Source organism: Citrus clementina, unplaced genomic scaffold (genome assembly GCF_000493195.1).
Source record: "Citrus clementina cultivar Clemenules unplaced genomic scaffold, Citrus_clementina_v1.0 scaffold_9, whole genome shotgun sequence".
In the NCBI taxonomy this organism is placed as follows: domain Eukaryota; kingdom Viridiplantae; phylum Streptophyta; class Magnoliopsida; order Sapindales; family Rutaceae; genus Citrus; species Citrus x clementina.
In genome coordinates, this window is record NW_006261964.1 from 24,597,499 (window position 1) to 24,614,884 (window position 17,386).

Genomic DNA, 17,386 nt, shown 5'->3' on the forward strand with positions numbered 1-17,386 from the left:
AATAAAAGAATCTAACCTTAAGATCAATCTATGAAACCACAATCACCAAGAATAAGAAAGATAATGGCAAGAAGATGTAACGTGGTTCAGCCACAAAAAGCCTACATCCATGGATAAAATAGTACTGCTCTAAGCTTTTATTAGAATGAAAATGGATGACAACAGGTTATGAGATTACAGAGATATTAACTCATCATATAAGCTCTATATCTTACTCAAAGAATCTCTCAAACGTTCGTTTTGAAGAATATCCTTTTGCTGCCCTTTTATAACACCTCAACTACGAAAGAGAAACGTCAATTGTTATTCTTAACTAACAGTTTTAACAGCCAAAAGAACTCATGCCAGCTCAGCATGCCACCTCATTCATGTTAACAGAATATAACTACTTTCTGGCTTCACAAAAGATTTTACTAATGATCAGATGCTTGAAGGATTTGAGTTATTCACTTTTAAAATGCACAACCTCATCCATGATCTTGCACTGCTAGTGGCCAAAGGTGAATTCCTAATGCGGAACTCTGATTGTCAATCTATTCCCAAAAGAGTCCATCATTTGTCATTTGTTAGTGCTAGTGCATCAAGAAATGATTTTTCAAGCCTTTTATCTGATTTACGTCGTGTAAGAACCATTTTGTTTTCAATTAATGATGAGAATACAAGCGAATCATTTTTCACGTCATGCATCTCAAAGTCGCAGTTCCTGAGAGTGTTAGATTTAGATGACTCGACTATTGAGGTTTTGCCAAGAGAGATAGGTAATTTGAAGCACATGAGATATCTTGATCTATCAAGATATTGTCAAATCAAGAAACTTCCAAACTCCATTTGTGAGCTACAGAGTTTACAAACACTTATACTTCGCGGATGTTTGAAGTTAGAAGAGTTGCCTAAGGATATAAGGTACCTTGTTAGTCTTAGAATGTTTGTGGTAACCACAAAACAGAAGTCTTTGCAAGAGAGTGGAATAGCGTGCTTGAGTTCTCTTCGCAGTTTGATAATTTCTCATTGCTGGAATTTAGAATATTTGTTCGAGCATATAGGTCAACTAAGTGGCCTTCGATCATTAATTTTAGTTGATTGTCCTAGTCTAATCTCATTGCCATCAGCAGTGAAGTGCCTCAGCTCATTAGAGACTCTGATTTTGATTGACTGTGAAAACCTTAATCTTAATCTGAACATAGAAATGGAAGGGGAAGGAAGTCATCATGATCGTGATAATACAAGGACTCACCTCCAGAAGCTTTTCGTTTCGGGACTAAAACAATTATTGGATTTGCCTCAATGGCTTCTTCAAGGTTCTACTAAAACTTTGCAGTTCTTGGGTATTGAGGATTGTCCCAACTTCATGGCACTACAAGGGTCTCTGAAAGATCTCGAAGCTCTTGAAACTCTTCTCATTTCTGCTTGTCGAAAATTGTCATCGTTGCCGGAGGATATGCATCACCTCACTACTTTGAAAACATTGTCCATTAAAGAATGCCCTGCGCTCTGTGAAAGATGCAAACCACTAACAGGTGAAGATTGGTCCAAGATTGCACGTATCCCTCGGATTATGCTTGATGACGAGTTGATTAAATCAAGTGATAATTAGGTATGGATTGCTTTGTAATTTTTAATTTCTCATTCAGCTATAACGTTTATAGTTTACTGTTCTGTTATGTTTACCAAACAAAAACTCATTGAATGTTTAGTTAGTTAGTTCAAATTTGTACTAAATAATTTCTAATATATGATTAGTTTGTTAATACAAACTCAAACATATTATTTGGAAACAAAACCGTTCTTGGGGTTATACATGTTTCAAAATCCAAACGGTTCAGGATTTTTGAAAAAGGAAATTATAATGAGATATTTTCTTAATTACCCAGTTATCTTCATATGGAACCTTATTCACATAAAAGGAGAGTGATGGGAGTCGAAGCCAACAAAAATAAATTCCTACTCTAAATAAATTGTGTATAGTGATTGAGCAGGGTCGTGTCCACAGAGATCGGTAATTAATTAAATCCTTTTGAAACGTAAAACGTAAAATAGGGGAATTGTTGACAATAATAAAAATCAAATTAAAATAATAAGAATGCAAATTAAAGTTGTAATTCAAATTGGAGAAAGCTCTGGTTGAAGGAATTAACTCAGCTTGATTCGACTACTGATCATTGATTCAAATATAGATTATTATTACTCATGAATAGACCGGTTATAGCTACTGAGACCCTCTAATAGCCAATCTCTCCTTAACTAGTCGATAACCAAGGTACGACCGTTGGTTATTTCCCTAATCAATAGACAACCCTAGATACGATCATAGGATTTAATCAATTGACAGCCTGAAAAACCAGAGAGACCCAAATCCTAATCAACACATATGATGATTCATTTAAATTAGATTGTTTATTCTCACAACACAACTCTCTGCTATGTTATTTGTCACAAACATTAAATTCTTCATACGATGAATCCTTTAATTGACAATAGATTAAGTTGATAATTAAATAGTGGCCAATTACCTAATTAACAAACATAATCATGAAAATAATACAGAGAATAAACAAATACCCAAAAAGTAATAAAACAATTAAAGCACAAGAAAGATCTCACAGTAGTGATGAATCAAAGCTTCATTAACCTTCAACCAGAAAAATGGGTTTAGTTCTTCATAGAGAGAAGAGAAAAATTAGATCTAGAGTTTCTTTCTTTTTCTCCAATCCAAAAATCCCCCCTTTTCACAATAGATTCCTCCCTTAAATACTCTCTCTCTCCTCTCTTTTAGAATTCTATTTAAAATAAAATACTAATATCTGAAATATTAAATTCGTAATTACAAAAATAACCAAAAATACAAAACACGTTAAACTAAAAACTGCAGGTCCGCAGTTGACAGCACGCGCCCACGCCTTATCAACAAAGTTCTTCTGACGCTCATAATTTCTCCAAGAGAACAATCATCCTTAAACATCATCTTATAGCTCAATTTTATCATCAATCAATAGAATTGCACCTACAAAAGTAAAACATAAGTAAATCACTATTATTAAGTGCAAAACATTGATATTAAGGGAAGTAAATAATGCAAAACTAGTGCATAAATTGCACTCTAACAGAGAGCTTCTGAAATTTCAATCTTTGTTAATATTTTAACTCGCGCCGAAATATCTAACAATTTTTCCTCTATTTTCTCTTCTTTTTCCCCAAATATTTCAGCTTTCTTCGGAGAGGCTCAGCCAAGCTGCAGAGACAGTGAAATTATTACTGCAGCGTTGTTCAGAACAGAGGTTCAACGGTTTAATTGTTGTGTTTAAAATTATTGATGATAAGTACGTTGAGTGATGTATATATGTGTGCCGGTGTGATCATTACTAATAACCTTAATCGTATATTTTTAATAACAATGATGTTCCAGAATTTCTCAAATTCTCATAGCGCACAATTCGTGTTTATGCTCAGTTTCTTTCTCCTCCCTCAGTAGTCAGTAATATAATTTGCATTGACTGCATTTTTTAGCTCTACACAATCTGCTGATTTTTTTGAAGGATATTGATGTGTTTTGTAATGGAATGACGTTGTTTGCATCTTGTGCTTTGTGATTGATGACTTATATTTTCCCAAGGAAAAAAAAAAGAAAAAGAAAAAGCAAATAGGCTTCTTGATTTTATCTATTCATTTTTGAATGGTTGCATATTAATCAGTAGAAGTTGGCACACTAATTAGATATTGCATTTTGGCCTTGAAGAAGAAAGTTTATTTTTTTTGCAATGCTTCTTTCTCTGTATAAAATGACTAATTGAAAGAATATTTATTATAATAGAGGGAATTTCTATGTATTTTAGGAGGAAAATTTATTATACTACCACATCATCATATTACCATTCAATGAGTACATGTTCTTCATTTTCTTCTATCGAGTTTAATTAAGAACTTTATCCCATGGACTGCATTATTTACTGTCTACAATCTGCATTGATTGACTGCATTTTGAAGTTCTTTACAATTTGTAGATTATTTTAAGAACAATTAGCTACTGCCGTGTTCTGATGTAATGTCGGTGTCTAGTATGCTTTTACCCAAGATTGAACTAATTAGAGAGATGCTGGTACATTAAATTATCCATTTTTATTAATTTATTAATATATTAATATTGTATTATATCAAAATATAAGATACTTAAACTTTTAAATACTAGAATCTTGGAACTTGGAAGGCAATTTGAATTTTGAAACGGCAACGGCACCGTTTCAGCTCAACCCACTATATGTGTGTGTATATTAACATATTTATGACGTACAGATAATTTGATTCGTCGATTAATATATGTAGTTAGAAAATTCTAATCATTCTGTTAGGTTAAATCACAGTTATTTCAGAGATTAAAGGGTTTCTAAAAGCTATTTTTGTTACTAATTTCTTGGTTAAGGTTCAGGCAGAAAGAGCGGTAAACGAATCTTAATTCCCCCCACCTTTTTTTTTTTTTTTTTATTGCTAAAAATTCCCCAGGTTATTGAGTCTATGTTAAAGTCCCTTGTTTACTTCATCCGAGTCAAAATTAACTATCACATTTGCGTAATCTTGGCATAATATTCAAAGCAGCTGAGGCAGTTTATGCAGCTATTTACTTTTCATCTTATTCATTTCTACAGTCACGCAGGTTTTATTTATCTATTTATTTCTTTTATCTAATAAAGGATGGATAAAGTTTAAATCAATTTTAATTTTCAGCTCACGATTCGAACTCAGAAGGGCAGCAATTAGCTCGAAAAATAATGACAATGCCTGGGGCAATTGTCACATAGGTTGAATTAATGAAAAGATGCAATAAATTTATTAACAACACAAGGTTGAATTAATACGTCACACTCTCTCTTTCATTATTAATCAGACTAGAGGAAAAAAAATAAAATGACATCTCACAGTCCTGTCTAGTCAATGGAACCCAATTTTTTGAGACGAGCATTGCATCTTCTTGAACCACCCAACATCGTCCCTGCCGTCGTGTTTGGTGAAAAATCAACCTTTATTTCCTCACACGAGGCTTTGAGACGATATCTGGTGTCTGCAGTCTCCGCAATTGCGTCAACTTCGATCGTAAAGTTCACAGCTCCGATTGACGTCCATTCTTCAACAATGGCATCCGCAACAGAGGAATTGATGCTCGCCAAGGCAACATCAACAGTCGCATTAATCAGCGTCGTGTGCTCGTGCTCAAAATACTTAGGATATAAAGTAGCCATGGAGGATATATTTTGCTCCATGTACGAAAGTGAAACGTTAACATCTCCCATAGCCAGGGACTGAACATAACACCCATACAGGCGCCTGCAACTCTCAGGATTTCCAACAGAGAATATAACGCTCCAATTGGCTGTTATACGACTAGAATTATTCGAGATGTTCAACTTGAATGGATGTACACTCAATGAATCAACTCTGAACATTAGAGGTCCACCAGAGTATTCTTTTCCAATAAAGATATGGAGACTAAACCAGATTGCCAAACATAATCCGAAGAAAGAGCAGCAAGCTAGTATGCAAGAACAGAAAAGCTTACAGCAACTAGTAGCAAAATCCTCGTCCATTGTCGAAGATTGTGCTTCTGCACGTTGATTCCACGTAATGCCGAGAATTAACAAATTCAGAAACTCGCCTTTGGAGACTGAAATATTATTGTTAACTAGAATCGGCTACTAAAGGCTACAAAAGAAATCTATTTATATTATTAGCAATTATCCTGAAACATTTAGGAAAAGGGAAAAAAATTTCCTACTAATAATAAGGAAACTGCAACCAATCTAAATAGCGATAAGGAAAGCTAGTCCTAATCTGCGTTAGTATATCTATAGAGAGAGAGAACAAAAGTGGACGAAGGTTTATTAAGATTGTTGAGAATTTAATTTGAACAAATTGAATGTTGATTGATCAAATTTTAAACAAATTTGCGATACTAAATCTGAGTTTTGAAGAACACCAATTATACAATTGGGGTGTGTTTGGAACATGGGATTATAGGGTATTAAAACATTATTCACATTAGCTTAATACCAATACCATTGGAAAGAAAATGGATTAAAGGGGGTGTGCTAGTGTGGCAACTAGGGATGGCAAATATCCAATTATGGATGGATAATATCCATCCAAATACAAATCCATAATTATCCATGATGGATATATCCATATCCATATCCAGTATTTAATATTGGACATGGATATGGATTTTATCCATAAAGATATGGATATCCATGGATATCCACGGATATCCATGAATATTTTATTTTTATTATATAAAAAATAAGAAAAAAATAAAATAAAAAATAATATAAAATAGTTAAAATCAGATTCTAATATCAAATAAAAAATAATAAACATAACAAATATCAAAACTATGAATTAAAAAAATTATAATATGAAATTACAAATTAATTTCAAATTAAATACAAAAAGTTCATTCTTCTAACGCATCATTAATTTCCAATCTTCTAACACATCATTAATCTCCAACTAGATCATCATCATTAATCTGCAAATTCAAGCAAAACACAGATAATATTAAATGCACAATGAGCCAAATGAAAAATGAAAGAAGCTTAATAGTGTAAGTTCAGCCAGTTGTGACAGTTACCTGGGGATAATATTTTTCGAACTGCAACCAACTGATAACAAGAAGTAAATGAGAAAATGACAGAAAAAAACCAGACCTGCCATTTGATGCATGAATAGAGCAGATATGAACTAAACAGGAAATTCTGAAACAGAGACTCCAATTGTATATTTCTCAGCACTTTACTTCCTAATTAAATAAATATATAATATAGATAGTAGGCAGTCTATTGTGCAAAGGGCTCACATGCTTATTATTTCTTAATCTCAGAAGAACAATACATTTCAATTAAAAAAAATTGAAAATATTACTAGCTGCTTCCATTGATGCAATAAATAAATAAGTATAACCATGATATTAATAATTGAGCATCACAATAAGCATCAAGTACATACCAAAAAAAGAAAAATAAACACTATTCAGAACATGGTTGGGTCTCCTCTTCATCATCATTATCAGTCACTTCTCCATTTATTTCTTCCCCATTCATCACTTTATCTTTAGGAATCTCACCTAATTTTAAAAAAAATTGTAAAATATAAAAAAAAAACAAATACTATCAAAATCGAATAAGTGCAGAAGTTAGCTGAATTTGATACCTTTTAATTGAACCCATATCCAATTCTGAGTACACATTAAGGCCTCTACTGTACTCGGATGAAGTCTACTACGATGTGGGCTTAAACATCGACCTCCCGCACTAAAAGCAGATTCGGAAGCAACTGTGGAGACCGGAACAGCCAGCAAATCTCTAGCAATCTCAGACAATATCGGATATCTACTTCTATTCACCTTCCACCACATTAAAATATCGAAGTCTGGAGTAGTTTTATCCTCTTCTTCCAAGTAAGTATCTAACTCTGACTTAACTCGTTTACGAATATGTTGGCTTTTGAATGCATTAAATTTTTTAACATCCCACATACCCATCACAACTGAACTAGAATTAGAATTACAAACAACACTAGACTCACCAAATCCTTCAGCCAAATTCGATCCAACCATACTCTTTTTTTTATATTCTGAATATAAGTTAGAACAGAGAGTACGGATTCTATCAATATGAGTTGATGCATCACTACCATAAATCTGAGGAAAGAAATAATCCACTAGAACCATTTTGTATCTAGGATCCAATACAACAGCAACAGCCATTACACCATGGATTTCATCCCAATATTTTCCAAACTTTTCTAACATACTTTTCGCCATATTTTTTATCACATCACATGAAGAATTAAGCCAAGCATTCAATGATAATCTAATTTCACAAATTATTGGAAAAAATAAGTTAGCTGTTAGGTATTTAGTGCCAGAAAACATCTCAGTCATAGTATAGAAGGGTTTCAAATGCTCACATACTACTCTTGCTAACTCCCACTCTACTTCAGTAGGCAAGTGCTTATATTGGTTATCACGATGCTTCAAACGAGTAAAAACATCTTTATAAATCAAAGCAACTTCAAGCATTAAATATGTCGAATTCCACCTAGTTTTACAATCAAGCACTAAACTCTTAGAACAATTTAACTTCAATTGGCGATTAGCCGTATCCTCAAACAACTCTATCCTTTTAGGTGATGATGTCTAGTAATTAACACTGTTTCTAACTTTTTCAATCCCATCTCCTATCACATCTAACCCATCCTTAACAATTAAATTTAAAATATGAGCACAACATCTCACATGCAATAATTTTCCATTTAATAAGAATGAACCAGGAGAAAACTTAGCCAACAAAAGCGGAATCATAGCATCATTAGTAGAACAATTATCAATGGTTATTGTAGATAACCTTCGATCTACATTCCAATCCAACAGACACTTAGCCAACTCAGTAGAAAGTGCTTCAGCAGTATGTGGAGAAGGCACATATATAAATCTACACAATTCATAAAAAATAAAACAGAATTACAGCTGGATTTGAACAAGTTGGAGACAATATGTGACAGCCAACTCACAGAAGATCAATCTTTCAGCAACTTAAGGATTATAGAAGTACAAGCCTGTCACAAATTGAAGCATCTTTTCTCATTCTCCATAGCCAAAAACCTATTGCGGCTTCAAAAGGTAGGAGTGGCTTTTTGCGATGATCTGGAAATGATTTTTGGTAAGTGTTGAAATTAAGTATTGGCGGATTTATGGAGTTCGCCTCAATTATTTTGAAAAAAAAAAACCAACGACAAAGATTAATTATGTATATTGTTTTTGTTTGTTTATAGGACCCGACATGGAGAAACCAATAACTTCTTTGGGATTCAACGAAATCATTGCTGATGATGATACTGCTCCAAAGGTGATAATTTTCTGTTCAATAATTAATTGATTAATATATTATCACGATTAATCTTCGATCATTAAAAGAGTATTATACTATACGGTAGTACTTAAAGGAACAAAAATGTACGGGTTTTCTTTGCAGGTTATTCTTTCGAGCTTAGAGGAATTGAATCTCATGCAATTAAGAAACATCAAAAAATTATGGCCCGATCAATTTCAGGGAATGTATTGTTGTCAAAATTTAACAAAGGTGATCGTGGATGGTTGTCATCGACTGAAGTATATGTTTTCGTATTCTATGGTTAATAGTCTTTTGCAACTCCAACATCTTGTGATTATTAATTGTGAGTCAATGGAAGGTGTAGTTGACACCATGGGGTGGTTAGAAAGAGATGGAGGAAAGTTGATTGAATTAAAGGTTTTTCCTAAGCTACTCTACCTGTGGCTCTATTGTTTAAATCTCCAACTTGTTTAAATCCAGCTTATTACATTATTAAGATTCAGCAATCAAAACTTACCTTGCGCGGGAGACAACGAACATGCGGACGGACGACGGCGGTGGCAGCGACGACAGAGACGATTGCAGCTGGAACGAGGCAGAAAAGCGGTCAAGAACAGCTGGAAGCTGCAGTTACGGCTGATCAACCATTGGTACAGCGCCGGCACACCTAAACGGAACCCCCAGACAGCGGCGTCGGAGTCGGAGAAGAGAGTCGGTCAGCGAAGACCAGCCGGCAAGCGATGTGATAATCTTAGGTTTTGCTAACTAGATTCTAGGCATTTGTTTTTGTTTTTTTCATTTTAGTTTTACGATTTTAATTTTTTAATTTTAAATAAGATATTAATTGGATATTGGATGTCCATCAAATATCCATACCCATCCAACTTTTACTTGGATATTTTTTTAAAACATCCATATTCATATCCAAAAAGTTTTGGATGGATATTATCCAATCCAATTGGATTGGATGTATGGATATCCAATTTAAATGGACTAAATTGCCATCCCTAGTGGCAACTGCCGCATTAGTGTGTTTTTTTAAAATAATAATAAATAAATATAACTTTTTAATTCAACGTAATATTATACAATATTAATTTTTATTTTCTTTTATTTTTACATTATAATTATTAATATAAACTAATAAATTTATAATTTTATTATTCATATTTTAATTTTTATTATATTAAGAATATAACTAGAATAACATATTATTTAATTATATAATAATTGTTAGAGTGCAATTTATGCACTAGTTTTGCATTGTTTACTTCCCTTAATATCGATGTTTTGCACTTAATAATAATGATTTACTTGTGTTTTACTTTTGTAGGTGCAATTCTATTGATTGGTGATAAAATTGAGCTACAAGATGATTTTTAAGGATGATTGTTCTCTTGGAGAAATTATGAGCGGCAGAAGAACTTTATTGATAAGGCGTGGGCGCGTGCTGTCAACTGCGGACCTGCAGTTTTTAGTTTAACGTGTTTTGTATTTTTGGTTATTTTTGTAATTACAAATTTAATATTTCAGATATTAGTATTTTATTTTAAATAGAACTCTAAAAGAGAAGAGAGAGAGAGTATTTAAAGGAGGAATCTATTGTGAAAAAGGGGGGAATTTTGGATTGGAAAAAAAGAAACCCTAGATCTAATTTTTCTCTTCTCTCTATGAGGAACTAAACCCATTTTTCTGGTTGAAGGTTAATGAAGCTTTGATTCATCACTACTGTGAGATCTTTCTTGTGCTTTAATTATTTTATTGCTTTTTGGGTATTTGTTTATTCTCTGAATTAGTTTCATGATTATGTTTGTTAATTAGGTAATTGACCACTATTTAATTATCAACTTAATCTATTGTCAATTAAAGGATTCATCGTATGAAGAATTTAATGCTTGTGACAAATAACATAGCAGAGAGTTGTGTTGTGAGAATAAACAATCTAATTTAAATGAATCATCATATGTGTTGATTAGGATTTGGGTCTCTCTGGTTTTTCAGGCTGTCAATTGATTAAATTCTATGATCGTATCTAGGGTTGTCTATTGATTAGGGAAATAACCAACGGTCGTACCTTGGTTATCGACTAGTTAAGGAGAGATTGGCTATTAGAGGGTCTCAGTAGCTATAACCGGTCTATTCATGAGTAATAATAATCTATATTTGAATCAATGATCAGTAGTCGAATCAAGCTGAGTTAATTCCTTCAACCAGAGCTTTCTCCAATTTGAATTACAACTTTAATTTGCATTCTTATTATTTTAATTTGATTTTTATTATAGTCAACAATTCCCCTATTTTACGTTTTACGTTTCAAAAGGATTTAATTAATTACCGATCTCTGTGGACACGACCCTGCTCAATTACTATACGTAATTTATTTAGAGTAGGAATTTATTTTTGTTGGCTTCGACACCCATCAAATTTTGGCGCCGTTGCCAGGGATTGGTGTCATTTATTTAATCCTTTTTACATTTTACTTGGTGTATGGTTCGTTCTTCTCGTACAGGTACACTTTCGTTTGATCCTGAAATTGAGAAGACAGCTCGCCAGCTGAGACAGCAGACTAAGCGAGCTAAGCAACGATCCTCGTCGCCTTTGCTTTCTGAAGCAGATACGGTGCCTGATTTAGTTGAATCATCTAGCGATTCAGAAGAACAAGTGATGGATAGACCTGCACCTGTAGAAAGAACTCTTAGAGAGTTAGCTGAACCAGACTTGAATCAACAACCACTCTGCATTCAATATGTAGACTTGGAGGTAAATTTTGAATTAAAGTCTGGTCTTATTCACTTATTACCCAAGTTTCATGGTTTTGCAGGTGAAGATCCTCATAAACATCTCAAGGAGTTTCATGTTGTGTGCTCAAGTATGAGGCCACAAGGCGTGACTAAAGAGCAGATTAAGCTGCGTGCTTTTCCGTTCTCTGTAGATGGGCTAGCTAAAGATTGGTTGTACTACTTGCCTCCTGGATCGATTACAACGTGGAATGGTTTGAAGAAGCAGTTCCTCGAGAAGTACTTTCCTGCTTCAAGAGCTGCCAACATCAGAAAAGATATTTGTGGGATCAGACAACTTCCTGGGGAGACTTTGTATGAGTATTGGGAGCAATTCAAACAATTGTGTGCCAGTTGTCCTCAGCATCAGATTTCTGATCAACTTCTTATTCAATATTTTTACGAAGGACTATCATTGATGGATAGGAGTATGATAGATGCTGCTAGTGGAGGTGTGTTGGTGAACAAGACTCCTACTCAAGCAAGGGAGTTGATATCAAATATGGCTGCCAATGCACAACAATTTGGCAGCAGACAAGATGCCACCTTAAGGAATGTGAATGAGGTAAATATTTCTTCTGTTGAACAACGTTTAGATAAACTCACTTCTCTTGTGGAAAAGTTTGTTGTAGGTAATGTGCAACAGGTGAAGACTTGTGGTATTTGTTACAATATGGGTCATTCAACTTATATGTGTCCTACACTTCAAGAAGAACCCGTTGAACAAGCCAATGCAGTTGGAGGATTTCCAGGCATGCCTCAGAGGAGGTATGATCCTTATGCACAAACATACAATCCGGGATGGAAGGATCATCCAAACTTCAACTATGGCGTTAGGCCGTCAGGATTCCCACAACAGTATCCACCAAGACAACCAACACCTCCACAGTCAAACTCCAAGTCAGGTATATCTCTTGAAGAAATTGTTAAATCACTTGCGACTAACACTCAACAATTTCAGCAGGCAACTACAGCAAGCATTCAGAACTTGGAAAACCAAGTGAGTCAATTGGCAACTACGATGAGCCGTCTAGAGTCTCAAGTATCTGGGAAATTGCCTTCACAAACTGAGGTGAATCCAAAGCAAAACGCCAGTGCCGTCATCCTTAGAAGTGGGAAGGAGTTGCAAGAGCCTAGTAAGAAAGTGACAGAGCATGTAGAAGATGAGCTTGAAAAGAATGAATTGATGCCTAAATCTCAGGATGCGCAACCCACCAGAGCGAAACCCCTACCTATTGTGATACCTCCTCCTTTTCCAAGCCGGTTTGCAAAATCCAAGAAGGAGGAACAAGAGAAAGACATCCTTGAGACATTTCGCAAGGTTGAGGTAAATATTCCCTTATTAGATGCTATAAAACAAATACCTCGATATGCTAAATTTCTTAAGGAACTGTGCACCTCCAAGAGAAAATTAAGAGGAGATGAAAGAGTTCATATGGGGGAGAATGTTTCAGCAGTTCTCCAAAAGAAATTACCTCCCAAGTGCAAGGATCCAGGTATGTTTACTATCCCTTGCAAAATTGGTAGTGTTAGAGTTGAGAAGGCTATGTTAGATCTAGGAGCTTCTATTAATGTCATGCCTCGTTCTATTTATTCGTCTTTGAATATTGGTGCATTAAAAGAAACTGGCGTGATAATTCAACTAGCTGATAGGTCTAATGCATATCCTGATGGGGTATTAGAAGATGTCTTAGTACAAGTTAATGAGTTGGTTTTTCCTGCTGATTTTTATGTACTTGATATGGAAGATGATAACTCCTCTAATTCTGTCCCAATTTTGCTAGGAAGACCTTTTCTTAAAACTGCTAGAACTAAAATGGATGTACATAAAGGGACTCTTACTATGGAGTTTGATGGAGAGGTTATAGAGTTCAATATGTATGATGCCATGAAATATCCCAGTGAGGAACATTCGGTATTTTCTATGGATGTTATTAACCCTATAGTGCAGGAAGTTTTTTATTTGGATGTTGAAGATTCATTGGTAGCTGCTTTAAATAACAGTTTGGGCCTCAAAGGATTGCAAAAGGATGAAAATGAGTTTGTTTTAAATTCTGTATTGCAAGAGACAATTTATGAATTAAATTCTTTGAGAACTTTAACTCATCATATGTCTAATAATGAATTACCTTCATCTAATGCAAAACTTCTTCCATCTATTTTGCAGGCACCAAAAATAGAGCTTAAACCATTGCCTAGTCATCTAAAGTACATGTTTTTAGGAGATGATGAGACACTTCCGGTGATCATCTCTTCAAAGCTTAGTACTTTAGAGGAAGAGAAACTTATTAGAGTGCTACGAGATTACAAAAAGGCTATTGGGTGGACAATTGCAGATATTAAAAGGATAAGTCCGTCCACGTGCATGCATAGAATACTGCTGGAGGAAGATGCCAAACCTTCAATTCAAGCTCAACGCCGTTTGAATCCACTCATGATGGAAGTAGTGAAGAAAGAAATTCTAAAACTTCTTGATGCAGGTATAATCTATCCAATTTCGGATAGCAAATGGGTAAGTCCGGTACAAGTGGTACCAAAGAAAACTGGTATAACAATTGTTGAGAATTCTTATGGTGAGTTAGTTCCTACCCGAGTTCAGAATTGGTGGAGGGTTTGTATTGATTTTAGAAAGCTTAATTCACTCACTAGGAAGGATCATTTTCCTATTCCTTTTATTGATCAGATGCTTGAAAGGTTGGCAGGAAAATCTCACTTTTGTTGTCTTGATGGCTATTCAGGTTTTCATCAGATACCAGTTGCGCCTGAGGATCAGGAGAAGACTACCTTCACATGTCCTTTTGGAACCTTTGCGTACCGACGTATGCCATTTGGTCTTTGTAACGCTCCCGCCACTTTTCAGAGGTGCATGGTCAGTATTTTTTCAGACTATGTAGAAAACAATATAGAAGTATTTATGGACGATTTTACAGTCTATGCTGATTCTTTCGATGATTGTCTCTATAATCTGAAGAAAGTGCTTGAAAGATGCATTGAAACAAACCTTGTCTTGAATTATGAAAAATGTCATTTTATGGTAGATCAAGGCATTATTTTGGGTCATGTAGTCTCTGCTAGAGGAATTGAGGTAGATAAAGCTAAAATAGATGTTATTAAATCTTTACCTTATCCCACATGTGTGCGGGAAGTTCGTTCTTTCCTTGGTCATGCAGGTTTCTATAGACGATTTATCAAGGATTTTTCGAAGATAGCTCAGTCTTTATGCAAGCTTCTTCAGAAAGATGTGACGTTTGATTTTAATGAAGCATGCAAGGTAGCATTTGATAAACTTAAGGAGTTGTTGACTTCAGCTCCAATTATACAGCCACCAGACTGGAGCCTCCCTTTTGAGATAATGTGCGACGCCAGTAATTATGCTGTTAGTGCTGTTCTCGGACAAAGGGTTGGAAGAGCTGCTCATGTGATATATTACGCATCAAGAACACTTGATAGTGCTCAGTGCAATTACTCGACAACGGAAAAAGAACTTTTAGCTATTGTTTTTGCTTTAGAAAAATTCCATTCATATTTATTGGGTACTAAAGTGATTGTTTTTTTCTGACCATGCAGCTCTCAGATATTTGCTCGCCAAGAAGGAAGCGAAACCGAGACTTATCCGTTGGATCCTATTGCTTCAAGAATTTAACTTGGAGATCCGTGACAAGAAAGGAACAGAAAACTTAGTTGCAGACCACCTTAGTAGATTGACCACGAGTGAAGAAGCAGCACCTTTGAAAGATGATTTTCCAGATGAGCATCTCTTTGTAACTCAAGGTATGGTTCCTTAGTACGCTGACATTGTCAATTACTTAGTTACAAGAACACTACCTAGTGATCTGACGAGGGCTCAAAAGGATAAAATTAAGAGCGATGCTAAATACTATGTTTGGGATGACCCTTACTTGTGGAAACATTGCTCTGACCAAGTCATCAGAAGGTGCGTATCTGAGTTTGAAATTCCTTCTATTCTTCAATTTTGCCACTCATATGCATGTGGTGGTCATTTTGGTCCCAAAAGGACAGCATCCAAGGTGTTAGAATGTGGTTTATTTTGGCCTACTTTATTTCGTGATTCATATATGTTTTGTAAGTCGTGTGAGAGTTGTCAAAAGACTGGTAATTTAAGTCATAGAAATCAAATGCCACTTACCCCTATTCTTGTATGTGAAATATTCGATGTGTGGGGCATTGATTTTATGGGACCTTTTCCCTCATCTTTTGGCAATTCTTACATTCTTTTAGCAATGGATTACGTTTCTAAGTGGGTAGAGGCTAAGGCCACCCGGACTGACAATGCTAAAGTTGTTGTAGATTTTGTCAAGTCTAATATTTTTGCCAGGTTTGGTGTACCGAGCGCGATGATAAGTGATAGAGGCACTCATTTCTGTAATCGAGTGGTGGAAGCTCTGTTCAAAAGATATCATGTTACCCACCGACTGTCTACCGCCTATCATCCACAGACAAGTGGACAAGCTGAGATATCAAACAGAGAAATCAAGTCTATTCTTGAAAAGACAGTTAGTCCAAATCGAAAGGATTGGAGTTTGCGATTAGATGATGCATTATGGGCGTATCGCACCGCTTACAAAACTCCCATAGGTATGTCTCCTTATCGTTTAGTATTTGGTAAGCCTTGTCATTTACCTGTAGAACTTGAGCACAGAGCATACTGGGCGGTTAAGCAATGCAATATGCGGATGGATGAAGCGGGAAAGCAGAGGAAGTTGCAGCTGCAAGAGTTGGAGGAGATTAGAAATGAATCCTACGAGAGTTCGCGATTTTACAAGGAAAAGACGAAGACATTTCATGACAGAATGATTTTGAGAAAGGAGTTCACCATTGGTCAAAACGTTCTTCTCTTTCACTCTAAACTTAAACTTTTTCCTGGTAAATTACGTTCTCGTTGGGTAGGACCTTTTATTGTTACTAATGTTTTTCCTCATGGTGCAGTTGAGATTCGGAGTCCAATCTCTAATAAAGCCTTTAAGGTTAATGGTCATCGTTTAAAACATTTTTACGAAGGTTTTTCGGTGAATATTGTGGAGGAATTGGCTCTCGAGAATCCTATTTATGGAGATTGATGCATAAATGTGTCTAGCCAAAGACATAAAACAAATGCGCTTTTTGGGAGGCAACCCAAATGATTTATTTATTTTGGTTTTTGTTTTATCTTCTTTAAAAAAAATGAAAAAAAAAATGAAAATGAGTTTGCTTATTTTCGTCAGAAGAAAATTTTTGATAAGGCGTGCTCACGTCTTAGCTAATAAGTACTTCTGTAATTTTTAATGTCTCAAAGTTTTAAGGCGTGCCCACGTACTTATTAGAAAAGTACTTCTGAAATTTAATGTGTTTGCTTATTTTGGTCAGAAGAAAATTTTTGATAAGGCGTGCCCACGTACTTATTAGAAAAGTACTTCTGAAATTTTTAGTGTTTCAAAGTGATTCATCACTAAAAAAAAAAAAAAAAAAACCAAAAATCGAAAATCATCGTTTATTTATTTATTTTCGTTCCTTTCTTTCTTTTATATATTTATTTATATATATATAAAAACAAAAAAAAACAAAAAAAAACCAAAAATCGAAAATCACTGTTCACAAATCCCTAATTCAAAAAATTACTGTTGATTATCGTTTTACAGCAGCATCAGCCCCAGCCGCAACCAGCAGCATCAGCTCCAGCCTTCACCGCGCAACCAGCAGCAGCAGACGAGTACGCCCAGAACCAGCAGCAAGCTCCAG

General features: G+C 35.0%; 3 protein-coding genes and 1 non-coding gene across 4 annotated transcripts; 3 read left to right on the top strand and 1 right to left on the bottom strand.

The window, feature by feature from the left end:
* Positions 1-457: 457 nt before the first annotated feature.
* Positions 458-1,594, top strand: LOC18031229 (putative disease resistance protein RGA1). Its single transcript, XM_006421319.1, has one exon. It carries the CDS (start codon positions 458-460, stop codon positions 1,592-1,594), a length of 1,137 nt encoding a protein of 378 aa, XP_006421382.1.
* Positions 1,595-11,612: 10,018 nt separating this feature from the next.
* On the top strand, positions 11,613-14,001 carry LOC112100079 (the record flags this gene model as incomplete). The annotated part of the gene is made up of 3 exons (XM_024187809.1): positions 11,613-12,215; positions 12,297-13,892; positions 13,987-14,001. Coding segments are annotated over 3 exons (2,214 nt in total), but the record flags the coding sequence as incomplete, so codon positions are not given.
* LOC112095508 lies at positions 11,916-12,022 on the bottom strand. Its single transcript, XR_002903882.1, has one exon. It is a non-coding gene; the product is annotated as a small nucleolar RNA R71 (small nucleolar RNA).
* Positions 14,002-14,564: 563 nt separating the features above from the next.
* On the top strand, positions 14,565-16,728 carry LOC112100080. The gene is made up of 3 exons (XM_024187815.1): positions 14,565-15,108; positions 15,218-15,421; positions 15,890-16,728. Exons 1-3 carry the CDS (start codon positions 14,565-14,567, stop codon positions 16,726-16,728), a joined length of 1,587 nt encoding a protein of 528 aa, XP_024043583.1.
* The last annotated feature ends 658 nt before the right edge of the window (positions 16,729-17,386 follow it).